General features: G+C 43.5%; 1 protein-coding gene across 13 annotated transcripts in view; it reads right to left on the bottom strand.

The window, feature by feature from the left end:
• The window catches only part of CHD6 (chromodomain helicase DNA binding protein 6), a 203,300-nt gene that overhangs the window by 90,420 nt on the left and 93,848 nt on the right, over window positions 1-19,032 (bottom strand). For all 13 annotated transcript variants that reach the window (XM_055437516.2, XM_055437507.2, XM_055437515.2 and 10 more), the window contains 3 exons: window positions 5,817-5,879; window positions 4,908-4,966; window positions 4,120-4,237 (listed from right to left, as the gene is read on the bottom strand). In XM_055437516.2, coding sequence (XP_055293491.2) covers window positions 4,120-4,237; window positions 4,908-4,966; window positions 5,817-5,879 — 240 coding nt within the window. The remainder of the gene's footprint in view (window positions 1-4,119; window positions 4,238-4,907; window positions 4,967-5,816; window positions 5,880-19,032) is intronic.

Genomic DNA, 19,032 nt, shown 5'->3' with positions numbered 1-19,032 from the left:
TTACAAGAATATCTTTTATGCAAGTTATGAGTAAAACTGTCGACCAGGTCAAGACCGAAGACAGCGTTACAGCAACTACTTACCAATTTTCCTTCCTCTCATAGTGGCCTGCAATCTCCTCCCATAACTGTCCGTTCTCATCAGGATCTCACCAGGGACTCCCACTACGGTATTTCTACACATCCTAATAGTTTTCTCTCTCAATACCCAACCAAGGGAAGAAAAAAAAAATTACTCCCTTGGGCATAAATCAGAAACTACACTAATGGGGCTTCGTAGACGGCATTGAGGAGTCTGGACTTTATCCCAGGGAGACAGGAAGTGCTACAGGGTCTAAGCAGGAGTGGCATCAGGCAACCCTCCTCACTGGCCTGGGCACAGCCAAGTGGTGACTGAGCACGGAGCCTGAGCCTGGTGTCCTGGAGAGAAACACAAGGAAGGCAAGGCCCTGTCTGCCTCGCAGGGCTCAGAATGGCAGCCCCAGACATGTAAACAAGTCACTACGCTGCAAATCCTTGCTAAAATAGAGGTGTGAATGCGATGTTCTGGGAACCCAGGGAGCGCGTCCAACAGGGCTTCAGGCTGGCTTTTCCAATTCCAGCCCTTCCTTTCCCTGATGCTCTATCAGAGGAATGATGCCATAAAAAACTGTTCTCACAGGCTTTACAACAAGCCTGGAGAGGCCTGGGGCCAAATGTTGAGGCTAAAGAGAAAGGACTCCATATTGGGGCAAAAAGAACACTTACTGACACTGTCCTAAAATAGGTTTTTGGCATTTGCGGGAAAAGGAGCAACATGTGAACAATGAATTGGTAAGTTATGTGTGGCAGTTTGCTATGATTTGAGGGCATCTGAGTGCACTCTTAAGGTCGTGTATTTGTGACTACATTAAAAAATAATTTATACTGTTTTTTCTTCGTAAGTTATCCGTATAAAACTGAAAAATTACATGTTAAAGAAAATACAAATCACCACGATCCTACTGAATAGAGAAAATTAGGTCAGTGTTTTCACATAAACTCAGGCATTTTCTATGCATTATTATGGTGATTCTTTTCCCCTGCACACCCAGCCCCCACTCATACCCCCAATACTGGGAAAGATGGAAGGCAGGAGGAGAAGGGGACGACAGAGGATGAGATGGTTGGAGGGTATCACTGATTCGATGGACATGAGTCTGAGCAAGCTCCAAGAGATGGTGAAGGACAGAGAGGCCTGGAGTGCTGCAGTCCATGGGTTCCCAAAGAGCTGGACACAACTAAGCGACTGAACCACCACCATCCCCCAAATGGAACTCTCATACACTGTGGAAGCCTAGTGTTTTCAATTAACAATAGTTTACAACGTGAAGCCCCTTCCTATTGACACTAGTAACCCCAAAATGGAACTCTCATATACTGTAGGAGCCTAGTGTTTTCAATTAACAATAGTGTACAATGTGAAGCCCCTTCCTATTGACATCAGTAACACCCAAATGGAACTCTTATACACTGTAGGAGCCTAGTGTTTTCAATTAACATAGTGTACAGCATGAAGCCCCTTCCTATTGACATCAGTAACACTCAAATGGAACTCTCATACACTGTAGGAGCCTAGTGTTTTCAATTAACAACAGTTTACAACGTAAGCCCCTTCCTATTGACACTAGTAACCCCAAAATGGAACTCTCATATACTGTAGGAGCCTAGTGTTTTCAATTAACAATAGTGTACAACGTGAAGCCCCTTCCTATTGACATCAGTAACCCCCAAATGGAACTCTCATACACTGTAGGAGCCTAGTGTTTTCAATTAACAACAGTTTACAACGTGAAGCCCCTTCCTATTGACACTAGTAACCCCAAATGGAACTCTCATACACTGTAGGAGCCTAGTGTTTTCAATTAACAACAGTTTACAGCGTGAAGCCCCTTCCTATTGACATCAGTAACCCCAAAATGGAACTCTCATACACTGTAGGAGCCTAGTGTTTTCAATTAACAATAGTGTACAACGTGAAGCCCCTTCCTATTGACACGAGTAACCCCAAAATGGAACTCTCATACACTCTAGGAGCCTAGTGTTTTCAATTAACAATAGTTTACAGCGTGAAGCCCCTTCCTATTGATACTAGTAACCCCAAAATGGAACTCTCATACACTGTAGGAGCCTAGTGTTTTCAATTAACAATAGTTTACAACGTGAAGCCCCTTCCTATTGACACTAGTAACCGTCCTCCAATATCACTTTTACTAGCTGCGCAGCACTACACTCTGTGAAATCCATCATAATTTAACAGTATTTATTACCTAATGTTATGCTTGTTTTCAATTTTTCACCAACATAAACTGTTTATCATAGCTAAGTCTTTGCTCCAAGATCTGATAGTTTCCTTAAAGATAAATGATGGAATTAGAACTGCTGGGACAAGGGCAATGCAAACATTGAGGCATTTGACATCTGCGGCCAACCTGCTCTCCTGAGGGGGCATCCTAGGTTATACTCCCAAGAGAGTCTCTGCTCTCCTGAGGGGGCATCCTAGGTTATACTCCCAAGATGTGATGACAAGAGGATCTCTTCCGTGCACCTTCACCAGCAAAGGATAGTACTTATTTCTAAAACCTTCCCGTATTTGGTAAGTTAAAACTATAAGATTCCCATCTTAATTTGCATTTCTTTGGCTGCTAATGAAATTGATTACTTTTTTGTATGATTGGTAAATAATTTCCCCCTTCTTTCCCTAATTCCCCAATAATCTGTCCATTTTTTTCTATTTAGGATTTTGCACTTTTCTTTTTTCCTTAATTTTTATTGGAATATGGTTGCTTTACAATTTTTAGTTTCTACTGTACAGCCAAGTGAACCAGCTACACATATACATAAATCCCCTCTTTTTTGGATTTCCTTCTCAGTTGGGTCACCACACAACACCGAGCAGAGTTCCCTGTGTGATACCATAGGATCTCATGAGTTACCTATTTATATACAGCAGTGTATGTATGTCAATCTCCATCTCCCAATCGATCCCACGTCCCTGTATCCATACATCTGTTTTTTCATGTCTACGTCTCTATGTATTTTCCTTTATTTTTTCAATCATGACAGCTTTTTGTCATATGTGTATGAGTGTGCATCATGTCTGTGTCTACGCAAAGATAAGTGAGGTTTCCATACTGTATAAGAATGCAAGCCTCATATGTAGATGCATGGAAACTTGCTTTAGTCGTGTCTGACGCTTCGTGACCCTATGCACTGTAGCCTGCCAGGCTCCTGTGTCCATGGAATTCTCCAGGGAAGAGTACTGGAGTGGGCTGCCATGCCCTCCTCCAGGGGATCTTCCCGACCCAGGGGTTGAACCCGCATCTCTAATGCCTCCTGCACTGGCAGGGGAGTTCTTTACTGCTAGTGCCACCTGGGAAGTCCAAAGTGAAGTGTTAGTCACATCTGACTCTTTGCGACCCCATGGACTACTGTAGCGCATCAGGCTCCTTTGCCCATCGGATTTCCAAGGCAAGAATACTGGAGTGTGTTGCCAGTCCCTTCTCCAGGGGATCTTCCTAACCCAGGGATCAAACCCAGGTCTCCTGCATTGCAGGCAGATTCTTTACTGTCTGAGCCACCAGGGAAGCCCAGTTGTATGTAGGTATGCATGTACACAATTAGGAAATACATATATGTACTTACTTTAAGATTTGTGGTATTTTCCAATTTATAGACACTAAACATGCTCTGATATCCAAATCCATCAATCCTTCCTCTTACTGTAGGTACTACACTTAGAAATTCCCAAGTTGATATATTTATTTACTTATTTTCTAACATTTTGGCTTTGTTTCTATTTTACACCCAAACATTAATTCTTGGAATTACCCTTTTGGGGAGGGGGAGGAAGGAAATGAAAAAACTGTGAACAGATTCCTTTTGCTATAGAATGTGACCAAGATGCAGATTCTTAGGAGTTATCAGTTGTAAAGTTTGAGCCTTATTCCATTTTCTTTGACTTAAATCTGGACAACTTGTGTCTCAAATCAGGGCACGCCTGAGCAATAGATCTGCACGGGACTTCGACTTAAAGAAACTTAAAACCTGGGATCTAATACTGCAGGAAAATCAGTGATCAAATTAATAAGTAATGCTTCACCTCAGTAAAAATGTGCTTCATCTGGGCTTGTTTATTCCTAAATCGCTTGATCTTCTGTGCGATGCGAGGGTCCTTTTCGAGTTCTTCCATTGTGGCCCATTTACAGTGTAAGTAGGAACTATCCAAAGACACACAGATTGTGAGACGAGTGCAGAACCAGCAAATAATCAGACTTCAAAGTTTCCAAAATAACCAGGGTGACCATCTAACATAGTAGTAGTGGAGTGGCTTGCTGTGGAACTGCTGGAGACTGGACTTAGAAGGGCCTTGCCCTTCAGGACAAAAACTGAACACAGGACAAGGCAGCAATTTCAAGCATCAGGTCACTCTGTGGCTTCTAGAGAAACTGGCTCATAGTTGGAGGCAGGGCAGGTATACGGAGGCTAGCATTCATGCACATTAGTGGAAGTGGGCACATAGCAGAGAAAAAAAGGAAAATGCAAGAGAGCAGAAAAGTACAGGCTATAGGACTGTGATTCTCCACATTGTGTGCAAACAGGAACTGCACTGGGAGTTTTTAAAACACGTCAACCCTTGGGAACTACACCCAGAGAAGGAGTCACCTGGCCTTGAGGGCAGCAAGGGCTTCAGTAGTTTTAAAAATTTCTCCAGGTGACTCTATACGCAAAGTTGAGCACTGCCCCCTAAGGTGAACTTGAACCAATTGAGGTCTGTGAGTCACACCTTAGGGGCCATTCTTGGAAAATATAGAAGATAATGATGGGATGAAGGAAAGACGTTTTATTCATATAAAATCCAAATACAAAGAATACATTAAACAGACGTACAAATTTCTATACTTGACATAGAACAGCTCCAGGTCGAATGGGGGTTCTCCTGGGTGGACCTGTAACCCAAAGCAAGCCGTTATCAGCCTAGATCCCTGTGGACCACTCTTATGTACCAAATGAAAAAGGTAAATCAAGTGCTCCTTCTTGGTTTAGAACATATTTCTCGAGGACATTTGCATTTTACCAGGTCGTTTTTTTTGGCAGCTCTGGAGCAGACTTTCTAAAGGCTGAACACACAGCTAAGCTACAACGTTTAAAAAAAAAAAAAATCCTCCCGGTGTCACTCCAAGATCTCAGCTAGGAGAGCACTCAGCTGAAAAACCCCAACTGGCCCAGGACTCTAAGAGCTGCTGTGAAAGTGAGAACATGCAATTTCAGTGTCCCTGCCAACCTGTCCTACCCCTCCCACCCCCTGCTTATTCCCCACACACTTCAGAGGGGTTCACTCTCAAAGCGAGGAAGTTTCCTTTCATAAATAGTCGAGGTAAAAATGAAACCATGCTCTCACAGACACTGTGTTCTTATGCTCTTTCACACCAGGGGTTTTCTCTAGAAGTTCCCTATGACAGCCCTGAAGGTATCGAAAGGAAAAGGCGTTTGCACTGGGAGTCTTTTCCCATCTCTTCTTCTTGGCTCCTTGATGACTTTCAGTGAGCTATGGCAACTAAGAGGTCAATACCTATTGCTAGGATCACAGGGGAGAAAAACATCAATTTGGGTCATACTCAAATATTTAAGAATTTCATGTCCTAAAATCTTCTACAGAGGTAAACCTAAGTCTCAACCAGCCCAAGAGAGCTCCTGCCTAGCTCTCGGTCCAGCTGAGAAGGCCCACCAAGAGACATCTTTTAACAGAGGGTGAAATGTGCGCTAGAGACACATAAGTCAGAAACATCAGCCACCAACCTCCTGGACAGTCTTAGATGCCAGGATCTTCTCAATGATGTTTGCGTCATCTTCTGGAGGCTCCTGAAGACAGAGGTGAGAGAGAGAGAGAGAGTGTATTACTGGCACCACAGAAGCCATGAAATAATTCTACAAGAAATGCTACGATAGATACTACTTGGTCCAAAGGTTCACCTTTGAGTACAGAGGCCTCCGTCCTGTCTGCTCAGAGTGATCCAAAGATGGTACACGGTCTAACCTCTGTGCACAACCCTCCCCTTTCCCCTCCCACATGAGCAGGGAAGTTATTCTGCTTTGCAGATTCTTGACTTCAGATCTGCCTTTAGCATTACTAAAATTGGTCCTGGGACCTCCCTTCTCTGCCCAAACTGCTTACATGTTACTGCATAAAATTTTCAGAAAAGCGTAATATAAAAGAGTCTGGGGGCTTCAGAGGCAGAGGGCCCCAATTCTGACACTTTCCAGCTGTTGACTTTGGGCAAATCAATTAACACCTCTTAGTTTCAAATCTATTAAAATAAGAATTAAAAATACATATCTCACTAGGTTATTGGGAGGATAAGATGGCATGTGAAAACATTTTTTGGACTGTAAGTGTTAGGCAAATATAAGGCATAACTATTCTCTACTAAATGGTACCACTGTTCCCCTCTGTACCTGGAAATGGCTTTCTGTTTTACTGACCATCCTTTGACTACAAATCCCAACTGGAAACAATTTAATTACTTCCTTTCTACCCTAGATACACATCAACACTTTCTAATCTCCATGAAATCTCTTTCTACAGAGGAGTACTTGATTTAAAAAAATTGCATTTAAAAAAAACATCAAACTTGGGACTTCTCTGGTAGTCCGATGGCTGAGAGTCTGTACTTCCAAAGCAAGGAACCCAGGTTTGATCCCTGGTCTGGGAACTGGTGATTCAGATGGTAAAGAATATGCCCGCAATGTGGGAGACCCAGGTTCAATCCCTGAGTCAGGAAGATCCCCTGGAGATGGGAATGGGACCAACTCCAGTATTCTGGCCTGAAGAATTCCATGGACAGAGGAGCCTTGTGGGCTACACAGTCCATGGGATCGCAAAGAGTTGGACATGACTGCGTGACTTTCACTTTTTTTTCTCTCACTGGGAACTAGATCCCACATGCTGCAGATTAGAATTCACATGCTACAACTAAACATAAATAAATAAAATTAAACAACAGAAATTAAAAAATAAAATAAAACAATAAACTTACAAAAGGATACACTGGGTCAGAACACTCCTGTTAAACGTTCTTCCTAAGATTTTAGTTGAGCAGTTTTATTTCTTTGGCTTCAACTGTACTATATGATTTTTCAGATCTAGCATTTATCACAATATGAGACTTAGAACAGTGTATGAAAAGAACACACACCACAACCCTAACTCTCAGAATAACTAGCTGGGTTCCTTCTCAGAACTTTCCAAGAGGATGATTTGCGCTACATTCTAGGGCTCAACTATCCCAAAGTCATACCATTACAGAAAACATATTTTCTAAGAACTTTTCCCAGAAAATTGATAGTAAAAAACGACGAGTAGGGCAGATGGTAGAAGAGAAGTATGGAAATCAGCAGGCGCTGACAGATGCTCCCAAAGGCTACGCATATTCATTATGTCCCCCTGGACACATGGCATTGTGAAGTTAGTCCAAAATGACAAGTCTTTTCCCACTGCTCAAGCGGAAGATCAGTGAGCTGGGGCTGGATACAGACTCAGCTTTTGATTTCCTCTAAGTATATTTGCTCTGCTTGATTCTTATGCACAAGAAAAGGAGGCGGCGGCAGTTCACAGTGGGTTGCTGTCTTCTCCCATCGCACTAGCCTGTAATGGCAGGGATCCTTATTTGTTTTACTCACTGGTGTAGCTAGATACCTTGAGAAAGCCAGACAACAGTGGGTGATCAATGAATACTGGTTGAATGCTAAGTAACAGGGAAGACAGATGGAATACAAAGGAAAGATAAAGGGTTATTCTTGATCTGTATCATAGAATTAAAGCCTCCCTCTTTTCCATATACCTGGACTTAACTTCCCTTGTCCAGAGGGCTACCAGTGAAGGGCCCAAACCAGACGTCCTTTCCTGAGCAATAAAATCACAACCCCAATCTTGCAGTCAACAAACCAAGCTCGGACTATGGACAAGTTAATGACCCAACTTCCTTCCTTACAACTTCATTTCCTTCCTAAATTTCCCCCCGTTATTTACCACTTGTCTTTTGAGTTTACGTACTGGTCTTACAGAAATAAATGCGCTATAGTCTTCACCAAGGAACGGCCAGGCACGACCGCATAATGCTGTAAGCGACTGAGGTATGGCACACATACGGCATGCAGAGATCTCAAGCACACAGTTATTGACGTTTTACATGTACACGTGTACAGTGAAGTCCCCCAGAGATAAAGTTATATTAGATTTTCAACATTCTTGGAAGATCCTCACGCCCCCTTCTAGACAGAACCACTCTTCAGACTTCTACCACCATTGATTAGTTTTGCCTATTATTAAGTTTCATGCAAATGGAATCATATAGCATGTGGTTCATTCTCCTGTATCACTGTGCAGTCTTTTATTGTATGAATTATTTATTTACCCAGCACTTATTTATCCATGCTATTGCTAAGGAATATTTGGGTTGCTTTCAATGTTCATATAAACGCACTCGCTTACCTTGGATATATACACAGGAATGCAGCTGCTAGGTTATGAGGTTGGTTATATGTTTAGTTTTGAGGGATACTGTCAGAACTTTTTCCAAAGTAGTTGCAACCATTTTTACATCCAGCAGCAGTGTATGGGAGTTCTAACTGACTTAATATCATGAGTACTGAAAACGTCAGCCATTCCAACAGATGTGTACTTAGTTCAGTTCAGTCACGTCCGATTCTTTGCGACCCCATGGACTGTAACACGCCAGGCCTCCCTGTCTATCACCAACTCCCAGAGTTTATCTAAACTCATGTCCATTGAGTCGGTGATGCCATCCAACTATCTCATCCTCTGTGGTCCCCTTCTCCTCCTGCCCTCAATCTTTCCCAGCATCAGGGTCTTTTGCAGTGAGTCAGTTTTTTGCATCAGGTGGCCAAAGTATTGGAGTTTCATCTTTAACATCAGTCCTTCCAATGAACACCCAGGACTGATTTCCTTTAGGATGGACTGGTTGGATCTCCTTGCAGTCCAAGGGACTCTCAAGAGTCTTCTCCAGCACCACAGTTCAAAAGCATCAATTCTTCAGCACTCAGTTTTCTTTACAGTTCATCCCCTCCTTAATTCACATTTCCCTGATAATTAAAAGGTGCTGAGTATCTTTTCATATGCTTATTGGCCCTACGAAGCTTCAAGTCATTTGCCTATTTTAAAAATTGTCCTTTTTTTTAATTGTCAAGAGTTCTTTATATTTGCAAGAGTTTATATCTTTATATATTTCTGAATAAGAGTCCTCTGTTATGATCTATACTTTTCTTATCAATCTATGGTTTCACCTCTCAAACTGTAGATGTGTCTTTTGATGAAGAGAAGTTCTATATGATTCACCTTTTTTTCTCTTTTGTATTTTTATGTCCACTGAATGAATCTTTGCTGCCACCAAAGCCACAAATAAGCCACATACATAGTTTAAAATTTTCTTATAGCCACATTTATGTTGGGAAAGGTTGAAGACAAGAGGAGAAAGGGGCGACGGAGGATAAGATGGTTGGAAGGCATCACTGACTCAATGGACATGAGTTTGAGCAAACTCCAGAGAGAGAAAAACAGGGAAGCCTGGTGTGGTGCGGTTCATGGGGTCGCAAAGAGTCGGACATGACTTAGTGACTGAATGACAACAGTAGCTACATTTAAAAACAGATGAATTTGATTTTAACCCAAAATATCATTTCAACATGCAATCAATATAAAATTACTAATGAAACAGTTTACATTCTTCTCATACGGAGTCTTTAAAAATCTATTCTGTATTTTGTTGATCATATCTCAGTTCGAACCAGGCTATTTCAAGTGCTCAACAGCCACATACAGGTCTACTTATGGCCCACTGGTCTATGTGTTCTTATGGCAACACTACCCTGCCTTCATTTTTGTAAACTGATTACAAAATATGGATTATACGTCTTCCAACTGGGTTCTTCCTTTTCAAGATTGCCTTGGCTAGGGTAGATCTTCTGTATTTCCATCGCCAATTTCCACCAAAAAAGCACTCTGCCTAGATTTGGACTGGGACTGAATTATAGACAGCTTAATTTTGAATACATGTATGTCATATATCACTCCATTTACTTAGGGCTTCTTTGTTTCAGCCATGTTTTTCATACAGAGGGCTTATATATCTTTTGAGAGTTACTTCAGGGTATCTAATACCTTGATACTATCGTAAGTGGCATCTTACAATTTTCCATTCCTGATTTGATGCTGCTAGTTTATAAAATAAGTATACTGTAAAAGGTATATTGTAATATTAGTATATTATAAATGGTGCCAATACATTTGTTTGATACAAAGTTACCATAAACCTTCAAACTTAAAAAAAAATAGTCTCTGTAAAGTGCAATATAGCAAAGAACAATAAAACAAAGCATGCCTGTATTTCTTCCTTTTCCTTAGCGCAGGACCTCCAAAGTATTTCTGAATATAAATGAGAATAGTGGAATCTTTTTCTTATTTGCTAATTCAGAGGGAAAGCATTCAACACTGTACCATTTAATATAAAATTAGCTGTCAGTTTTTATCTAGTGGCTTTATAAGATATTCTTTTAGTATCTGGTTTCTACAGTTTGCCGACTTCTCTGGTGGCTCAGACGGTAAAGTGTCTGCCCGCAATGTGGATTGACCTGGGTTCGATCCCTGGGTCGGGAAGATTGTGTGGAGCAGGAAATGGCAGCCCACTCCAGTATTCTTGCCTGGAAAATCCCATGGGCGGAGGAGCCTGGTAGGCTAGAGTCCACGGGGTCGCATAGAGTCGGACATGACTGAGCGACTTCACTTTCACTTTCTACAGTTTAAGATATGCCTAGGTATGGTTTTCTTTTGTGTGTTTTTCCTGCTTGGGGGTTACCTAACATTGAATCTGATTGATATCTTCCATCAGTTTTGAGGACTTTTTGGCTCTCCACTTACCCAGGTTTGATCCCAGGGTTGAGAAGATCTCCTGGAGAAGGAAGTGGCAACCTACTCCAGTATTCTGGAGAATCCCATGGTCAGAGGAGACTGGCAGGCTACAGTCCACGGGGTCGCAAAGTGACTGACCTTTCCTTTTCTACATCTAGGATGCTAATCAGAGCATCAGACTTTTTCACTGCATCTCAATGGTCTCTCTATGCATTTATGTTTTGCTCTGTTCTTTCCATTCATTTTTCTGTGTGTCAGTTTTGAAATTTTCTACTGATCTGTCTTCAAAGTCACTAATCTTATCTTCTATTATATCTAATCTGCTTTTAAACTTACCTGTTGTGCTCTGAATTTTACAAATTTTCAGTTTTACAGTGTTGATCTGATTCTCTTTATAGCTTCAATTCTCTGTTGGAATTCTTTACTTTAAAACTTATTTTGTCCATCTTTTCCTCTATTTTAACTCACTAATCATAGTAATTCAAATTTTTTTTCTGCTAACTCCATTATTGGGATCATTTGGGGTTTGCTTCTATCAATATTCCTGATTTTTAGTCAATTTCCCAGCCTTTTCAATGTCTAATAATTTTTTATTGTATGGTGAATATTGTGAACAAAAGAATCACATCAGCTCCAAATGCTTCCTATTTTCTCCTTGATGAACAGGGAGAAGGAATGGGTCCCACTGGTCCAGTCCAATCAGGCTCTGCTGGGTCAGGACTGGGTCACCGTTCTGTTAAGATTCAGTCCATCTCTTGTTTTACCTATTCTTTGAGAACAAATGCCCACGGTCACTTGACTGTAAGCTTGGCAGGTCTTTTTACTCCTCAGCCCTGAGTTTCCCAATCCCAAACAGGTTAACAACCTCTCTTAAGGAAGAGTCAGTTTTGTTTTGCAGTAGACCCATCCTTTCAGTGAGATTTTATCTCCTAAATAACGCAAGACTGTGAGATTTCAATCTGCCTTCTGGTTTGGCCACCAACTTCCTGTACTACCCAGAATTCAGCAAACGTCTCCTGGGGAAGGCTCCTTGCTTTGGGGATTCCTCTAGTTTCCAATCATTTCATCAGCCCTGCATAATCAATCCGGAGAAGGCAATGGCAAGCCACTCCAGTACTCTTGCCTAGAAAATCGCATGGACAGAGGAGCCTGGTAGGCTGCAGTCCATGGGGTCGCTACTAGTCGGACACGACTGAGCGACTTCACTTTCACATGTTGGAGAAGGAAATGGCAACCCACTCCAGTGTTCTTGCCTGGAGAATCCCAGGGATGGCGGAACCTGGTCGGCTGCCGTCTATGGGGTCGCACAGAGTCAGACACGACTGAAGCGACTTAGCAGCAGCAGCAGCAGCAGCATAATCAATCACCAGCAGGGTCAGATGGTTTCTCGTCAACCCAGAGTAGGTCTCTGTTTGGGCCCAGTCTGGTGCTCAGCCCCTGCCTGGAATTACAGAATGCTTCCAGAGAAGAAAACAGTCAGCAACGGTCAGCTCATCTAGGAGTAGCTCTTCTCTGTCTGGAATTTTAGTGTATCTCATTCTTACTGCTTCCACAGCTATCTGATCTCTTTAAAAATATGTTCTTTGCAAGTTACCTTTTTCTTTCCCCTTGCAGCAAGTGTTGGCCTGCCACGCCCGACTATTTCTTACCTGAAAATAGAATCCTCCAACACTAACTCTTATTTCTGTAGTTCCCTAGGGCCTAGTTTTGGGGCTTTCTTTTCTATCTATATTCATTCTCTAGTTGATCCCATCCAGTCTCATGGTTTTAAATACTGGCTATATGTGTCCTGCCTGCCATATTTTATTTATCCTGAGCTTCCCAGGTGGTGCTAGTGATAAAGAAGCCGCCTGTCAAAGTAGGAGATGCAAGAGATACAGGTTCTAGCCCTGGGTCAGGAAGATCTTCTGGAGGAAGGCGTGGCAGTCCCCTCCAGTGTTCTTGCCTAGAGAATCCCATGGACAGAGGAGCCTGACGGACTATAGTCCATATGGTCGCAATGAGTCAGACACGACTGAAGCAACTTAAGTCGCATGTGTGCATGTTGTCCGGACTGCCATATTGATTTAATCCAGCTTCAGTTCAGTTCAGTCGCTCAGTCGTGTCCGACTCTCCGCGACCCCATGAATCAGAGCACGCCAGGCCTCCCTGTCCATCACCAACTCCCGGAGTTCACTCAAAGTCATGTCCATCGAGTCGGTGATGCCATCCAGCCATCTCATTCTCTGCCGTCCCCGTCTCCTCCTACCCCCAATCCCTCCCAGCATCAGACTGTTTTCCAGTGAGTCAACTCGTCTCATGAGGTGGCCAAAGTATAGAAATATCAATAACCTCAGATATGCAGATGACACCACCCTTATGGCAGAAAGTGAAGAGGAACTAAAAAGCCTCTTGATGAAAGTGAAAGAGGAGAGTGAAAAGGTTGGCTTGAAGCTCAACATTCAGAAAACAAAGATCATGGCATCTGGTCCCATCACTTCATGGGAAATAGATGGGAAAACAGTGGAAACAGTGTCAGACTTTATTTTTTTGGGCTCCGAAATCACTGCAGATGCTGATTGCAGCCATGAAATTAAAAGATGCTTACTCCTTGGAAGGAAAGTTATGACCAGCCTAGATAGCATATTAAAAAACAGAGACATTACTTTGCCAACCAAGGTCCGTCTAGTCAAGGCTATGGTTTTTCCCGTGGTCATGTATGGATGTGACAGTTGGACTGTGAAGAAGGCTGATCACCGAAGAATTGATGCTTTTGAACTGTGGTACTGGAGAAGACTCTTGAGAGTCCCGTGTACTGCAAGGAGATCCAACCAGTCTATTCTGAAGGAGATCAATCCTGGGTGTTCACTGGAAGGACTGATGCTAAAACTAATCCAGTTTAGAACCCCATAATTACAGACTCCTTTATCCAATTGTTATTTGTCATCACTATCTGACTATCTCAGAAACATTTCACACTTCAGATGTCCATAAACCAAACTCCTAGTCTCTTAGCCAAGCCACCAACCCTACCCCTTCAAACTATAGTTTTCTTACAACTGAATTAAAAAGAACTCTATCCCTCTGGATGTTCAACCCCAAAATCCTGTAATTCCCAACTCCTCTCTTTTCGCGCCACACCCCCTGTCTCATCAGCCAAGGGACCCTGTTGTGTTTACCTTCAAAGTATGTTCAGAACCCAGCCATTTCTCACCACCTCCACTGCTTCTACCCTGGTCGAAACCACCTTCATCTCTCACCCAGATTATTCCCAATCATCTCTTAAGCAGTCACTCTGTTACCCCGCCTGTCCTACTGGTCTATTCTCAACACAAGTGTCAGAATGGCCTCTTCATTTAAGTCATCCTTTTGCTTAAACTGCTTAAATTGCTTTTCTTTCAACTTGGGAGTATAACCTAAAGTCTCCCAAAGGTCTTCAGAAGCCCACGGAATGCGTCCCCAGGCTCCCACCTCCTGTCACTTTCCAGGTCTCCATGTCTGTCCCTCATACACACCAGGCACGTTTCCACCTCAGGACTCTGCTATTCCGTCTGCCTGAAGTGCTCTTCTCCCTGCACGACTCCCTCACTCCTTTACCTCCTTCAGTTCTTGGATCATACATTACCCTGGTGAGGCCAACACTGGTCACCCTATCTAAACTTGCAACCTTCATTCTCGAACTCCGTAACACTCTTATTCTGATGTTTTTTTCCATAGCACTTACCATCACGTACACACTACACAATTTTACTCTTTCCAGGTTGATAAGCAGCCTCTCCCGAGTTGTTTCTACCCTTTGGAAGTTCTGAGCTTAGCCCTTTGGCCTGACACCCCACGTAGGCTGAAAACCTGGCAAGCCTCTGGAGGAGGAGATGGGCTGTGTGCGTGCCGCAGGCTCCTCGCACTTTGCTACAGGCGCCCTCCACAAGGGCGGGGACTTCCGGCTCTTTTGTTCCCTGATGTTATCTCCAGTGCTCAGAACAGTCCTTGGTACCCAATAGTAGTAGGCACTCAATAAATATTTCTGAATAAATAATGTGAAAAGATTTTACACAACATGGGAACAGTAGTATGGAGCAAGTGCTACGGGCACACAGAGCCGGAGCAGCTGGCCAAATCAGAAGAGGCTTTGGAAACAAGCTAGATGTCTAAGAGCCTTAGACTTTCATCACTGCCAACTACCTTTCCTACGTACTTCCAAGTCTGTACGAACCAGACTAACAAGCAAGCCTTCACACGAGTGCACCCAGGCTGGAAGAACCATGGTCTCTCCTCACCAGCAGGTGACTTCAAATAGGCGCTCTCTCTTTAAAAGAATTTTATTTATTTGACTATATATCTGGGGGGAGGGGGGCTGCACTGGGCCTCAGTTGCTGCATGGGCTCTTGCTAGTTGCAGTGACCAGGGGCTACTCTCTGGTGGTGGTGTGAGGGCTTCTTGCTGAAGTGGCTTCTCTTGTTGCAGAGAATGTGCTCTATAGCGAGTGGGCTCAGAAACTGTGGCCCACGGCCTTAGCTACCCGATGGCACGTGGGATTTTAATTCCCGGACAAGGGATCAAATCCATCTCCCCTGCATTGGCAGGTGGATTCTTAACCACTGGACGTCCCTTCAAACAGTCTCTTATTCTTACCTACAACGAAGAGCAGAAAAAGATGGCTTCTGATGGAAAGATGTTGATTTCTCTTCAGTTTTTAACCAGGACCCAATCCACAAAAACATTAACGTGTGGATGAAGAAGGCTCAGAACTTTACTCTGAGGGTTAAAAGGATGGTGGGCTTAAAGCATTCTTTGTTATAGAAAATTTTTAAGTAAAAATTAAGGAATTTGAAATAAAACTTCAGTTTGCTTTTTGGCACTAAAGAATAGGGCATAACACTAGAATTTAAAAAAAAATCAATAGTTATCAAAATCTGACAACAGATTTTTTTATATTCTATCCTAATAAAAGAGAAAAAAGAGGCTAGTGTTACCAAAAATACACATCAAAGTAGGAAGAAGGCTGGAGAATCAGGATTTCTTTTTCCTAAACAGAGACCGTGCATAAGCATGATCATGTGTGTATAAACACTCAGTGTATACAGATACACACAGATATAAACTAAATCTGCTTGCCGAACACACTTCCATAACAGCCATCTGTTCTCAACTTCTTGGAATTTTCTCAAATTATCCTTCAAAGAAGACCATTTTAATTCATTCAATTCCATGACAGAAACTCATGAAATTAATTTTTTCCCTTAGGGAAAAATTTTTCAACTCATAGCACTCCCAACCTCAGCCAACCACCTGATACACTCTATTCAGTTAGGATAAGGAGAGCCTCTAGTGAGACACAACTCACTTTTCAAAACATTAAGTATTTACCAAGTGCCATGGAAGGTCCAAAATCGCATCAAACAAGGTGCCCAGTCTCAGGTGCTTAGCTCTCAGGGGAAGCAAATAAAACATATTTTTCTTAGAAACATGCCAGGGGTAAATCCTAATCAGTGCAAGAGTAACCCTAAGTCCAGCAAGAGAGCAGAAAGCATGAATAGCTTGAATTTCAAATAGTGTGTTTTCAGTTGGGCCCTAATGGATGCTGGCTCATAAGAGGACTGAAAACAGGAAGGAAAGCTGAAACATACCCATGGGATGAAAGGACCAGTATAGGGGAAGCAGGATGCCTATTTGGGATACCAAGGAACACAGTCTTAATAGAAGAAAACATTACACAGGATGGGGATGGGGATAAATGAGAATAGAATGCGGCCACATTCCTTAGAAGAAAATCAGGCAGCAATTTTGATCTAAAACAGGAGTTAACAGGCAAAATCACCTTAGATTCTTGAGCGGGACACAGAAAAGCCAAAACCTGCCCTGGTTATTATGGGAAAATGAGCCTAGTAATGGAGCGGTAAGGACAGAGGGCTGGGGCAGGGAATGGCAAAGGTGCAAACCGCAGCTGTCCGAACACGAAACGCCTCGGCAGGACTGGTGGCCAGCAGCAGCCGAGAAGAAAGAAAGACAGGAGACACTCGGAGGAAAGACCGGTGGGAAATGATGGTGTGGCCAACGAAGAAATGGAAAGGATGAAAACCATCCTCCAGGGCTGAGCGGGACAGCAGCCTAAGACCTGAATCACCCGGGCTGGTGCAGAGCTGCAGTCACTCTGCCCCGGGGCCTGCCCACAACAGTCAGGGCTGGAGTGAGAGGAAGGAGGATGCCAGCAGGAAAACAGGCCAGTACAAAGAAGTCGAGGAAACGAGAGCCTGAGAAAGAAAGAAAAACACCTCATTCTCATCTTTCTAATCCAGGACTTAAGAATCGTACCTGTTTCTATAATGTTTTAAGCATATTTATTCATTACTTACATATATAAATACATGATAAGTACAACTGAATGCATGTCTTTATGTTACTTACTGCTGCTGCTGCTAAGTCACTTCAGTCGTGTCCGACTCTGTGTGACCCCACAGACGGAAGCCCACCAGGCTCCCCCGTCCCTGGGATTCTCCAGGCAAGAACACTGGAATGGGTTGCCATTTCCTTCTCCAACGTGTGAAAGTAAAAAGTGAAAGTGAAGTCGCTCAGTGTGTCCGACCCTTAGCGACCCCACGGACTGCAGCCTACCAGGCTCCTCCATCCACGGGATTTTCTAGGCAATAGTACTGGAGTGGCTTGCCATTGCTTTCTCCGATGTTACTTACTACCCAATGTCAAATACTACCTATGTTAAGTGAAAATTATGATCAACTAAAAAGTGACTCTTGTTTTTGCAAAAGCTTACAGTGTGATGGCGCAAACAATCAGGTGTGATACTCAGAGCAATACGGCAGGGGCGCTGGCCCATCAGTGCAGTCACGGGCGTGAACAAGTGGTGTGCGGGTCCCGGGGACACTGGGCATAATGAATACACCGCAGAACAGAGGAGGGACGTGCCATACTTTTCTCTAAACAGTTCCTAGGGCTTAATGTACATTTTACTTTATTGAAGCCTTTTCATGCTGGAGAGATAAGTTAAAAAAAAAAAAAGAAAAAGATTACAGGCCCTACCCTAACATGGTTCATGGCTTTGACAATGGAAAACAAAAGCTGGCAGGTGTTTAAAGGACAGTGACAAAGTTAACCATACTAGAGTGCCAAGGGAGACAGAGGAGGGGCACTGACCTCCAGCTTGAGGGGAAGTAGGGAGCTTCCCGGGTGAGGGAACCATTGCGCTCACCTGCCAGGAGCAGGCAAAGACCAGACACAGCAGAGGGTGCTGTCTGCAAAGACGCAAGAGCGGGCACAAGAGAGCACCGGGAGGTGATGCCTCGTTCAAATTCAAGTCCTGTCTCAGTGGCAAAAATCATAAAAACCACACCAACTGCAGGAGGCAAAAACTGAAACCGCCTTGTAAGAATCTGTATGTTGTAAACGGGTCATAACCGGGCAAGTCTGTCTCTGTTCCAAGCACTGCCATCAGTTTGACAAAGAATAAGAAAGCAGGGAGTCACAGTGAGGATGGGAACGTATTTCCACCCCTAATCCCATACCCCAGCCAGGGGACTGTCCTCTAGACTCCAAAGCAGGTGTCTATGCTGATCTTCCAGGCCCGAGATAGGATGAGTCATGTGTAAAGATGTTTGCAGCAACTCACCACTAGGCGAGTACTGCTGAGGTTGCGATTTGGGGTTGGGACAGGGGCCAGGAGCCACACTAGTGGGCTGAGCATGCCAATAAGACACAGCAAAGAAAGCAGGGAGAGAGCAGCGGGGCCTTTGTGGTGCTGACTGCACACCCTTCTCTGCCCATCTACAAGCAGGCGGACACCCTTCCAAAGGGCCTTGGGAGAAGGATGGAAGAAAAATCTAATCTTCTTCTACTGGTTTTCTGTGCCCCTGGACACTCTGAGGACTGCCTGGAATCCTCGATGAGATCCCTGACTTTTGGGCTTTGTGTTAGTCTGGGAGATCTTTGTTCAGACCTCCCTAGAGAGCCCACTAAGTAAAACAGACACGAATAGAGGGCTCCATGGAGCACTGACTCAGGTCGGTCGCTCAGTCCCTGGCAGGTGGTCGGGTCTGTCCTGTGGTGTGGAGGCCAGAGCCACATGGCTACCTTTTCTGAACATCAACACCAAAACCACAT

The sequence above is a fragment of the Moschus berezovskii genome, chromosome 15, assembly GCF_049115385.1.
Source record: "Moschus berezovskii isolate FMDL1 chromosome 15, NW_MosBer_1.0, whole genome shotgun sequence".
Lineage (NCBI taxonomy): Eukaryota > Metazoa > Chordata > Mammalia > Artiodactyla > Moschidae > Moschus > Moschus berezovskii.
The sequence above is the reverse complement of the archived record's forward strand: the minus strand, read 5'-3'. Positions and strand labels throughout refer to the sequence as shown.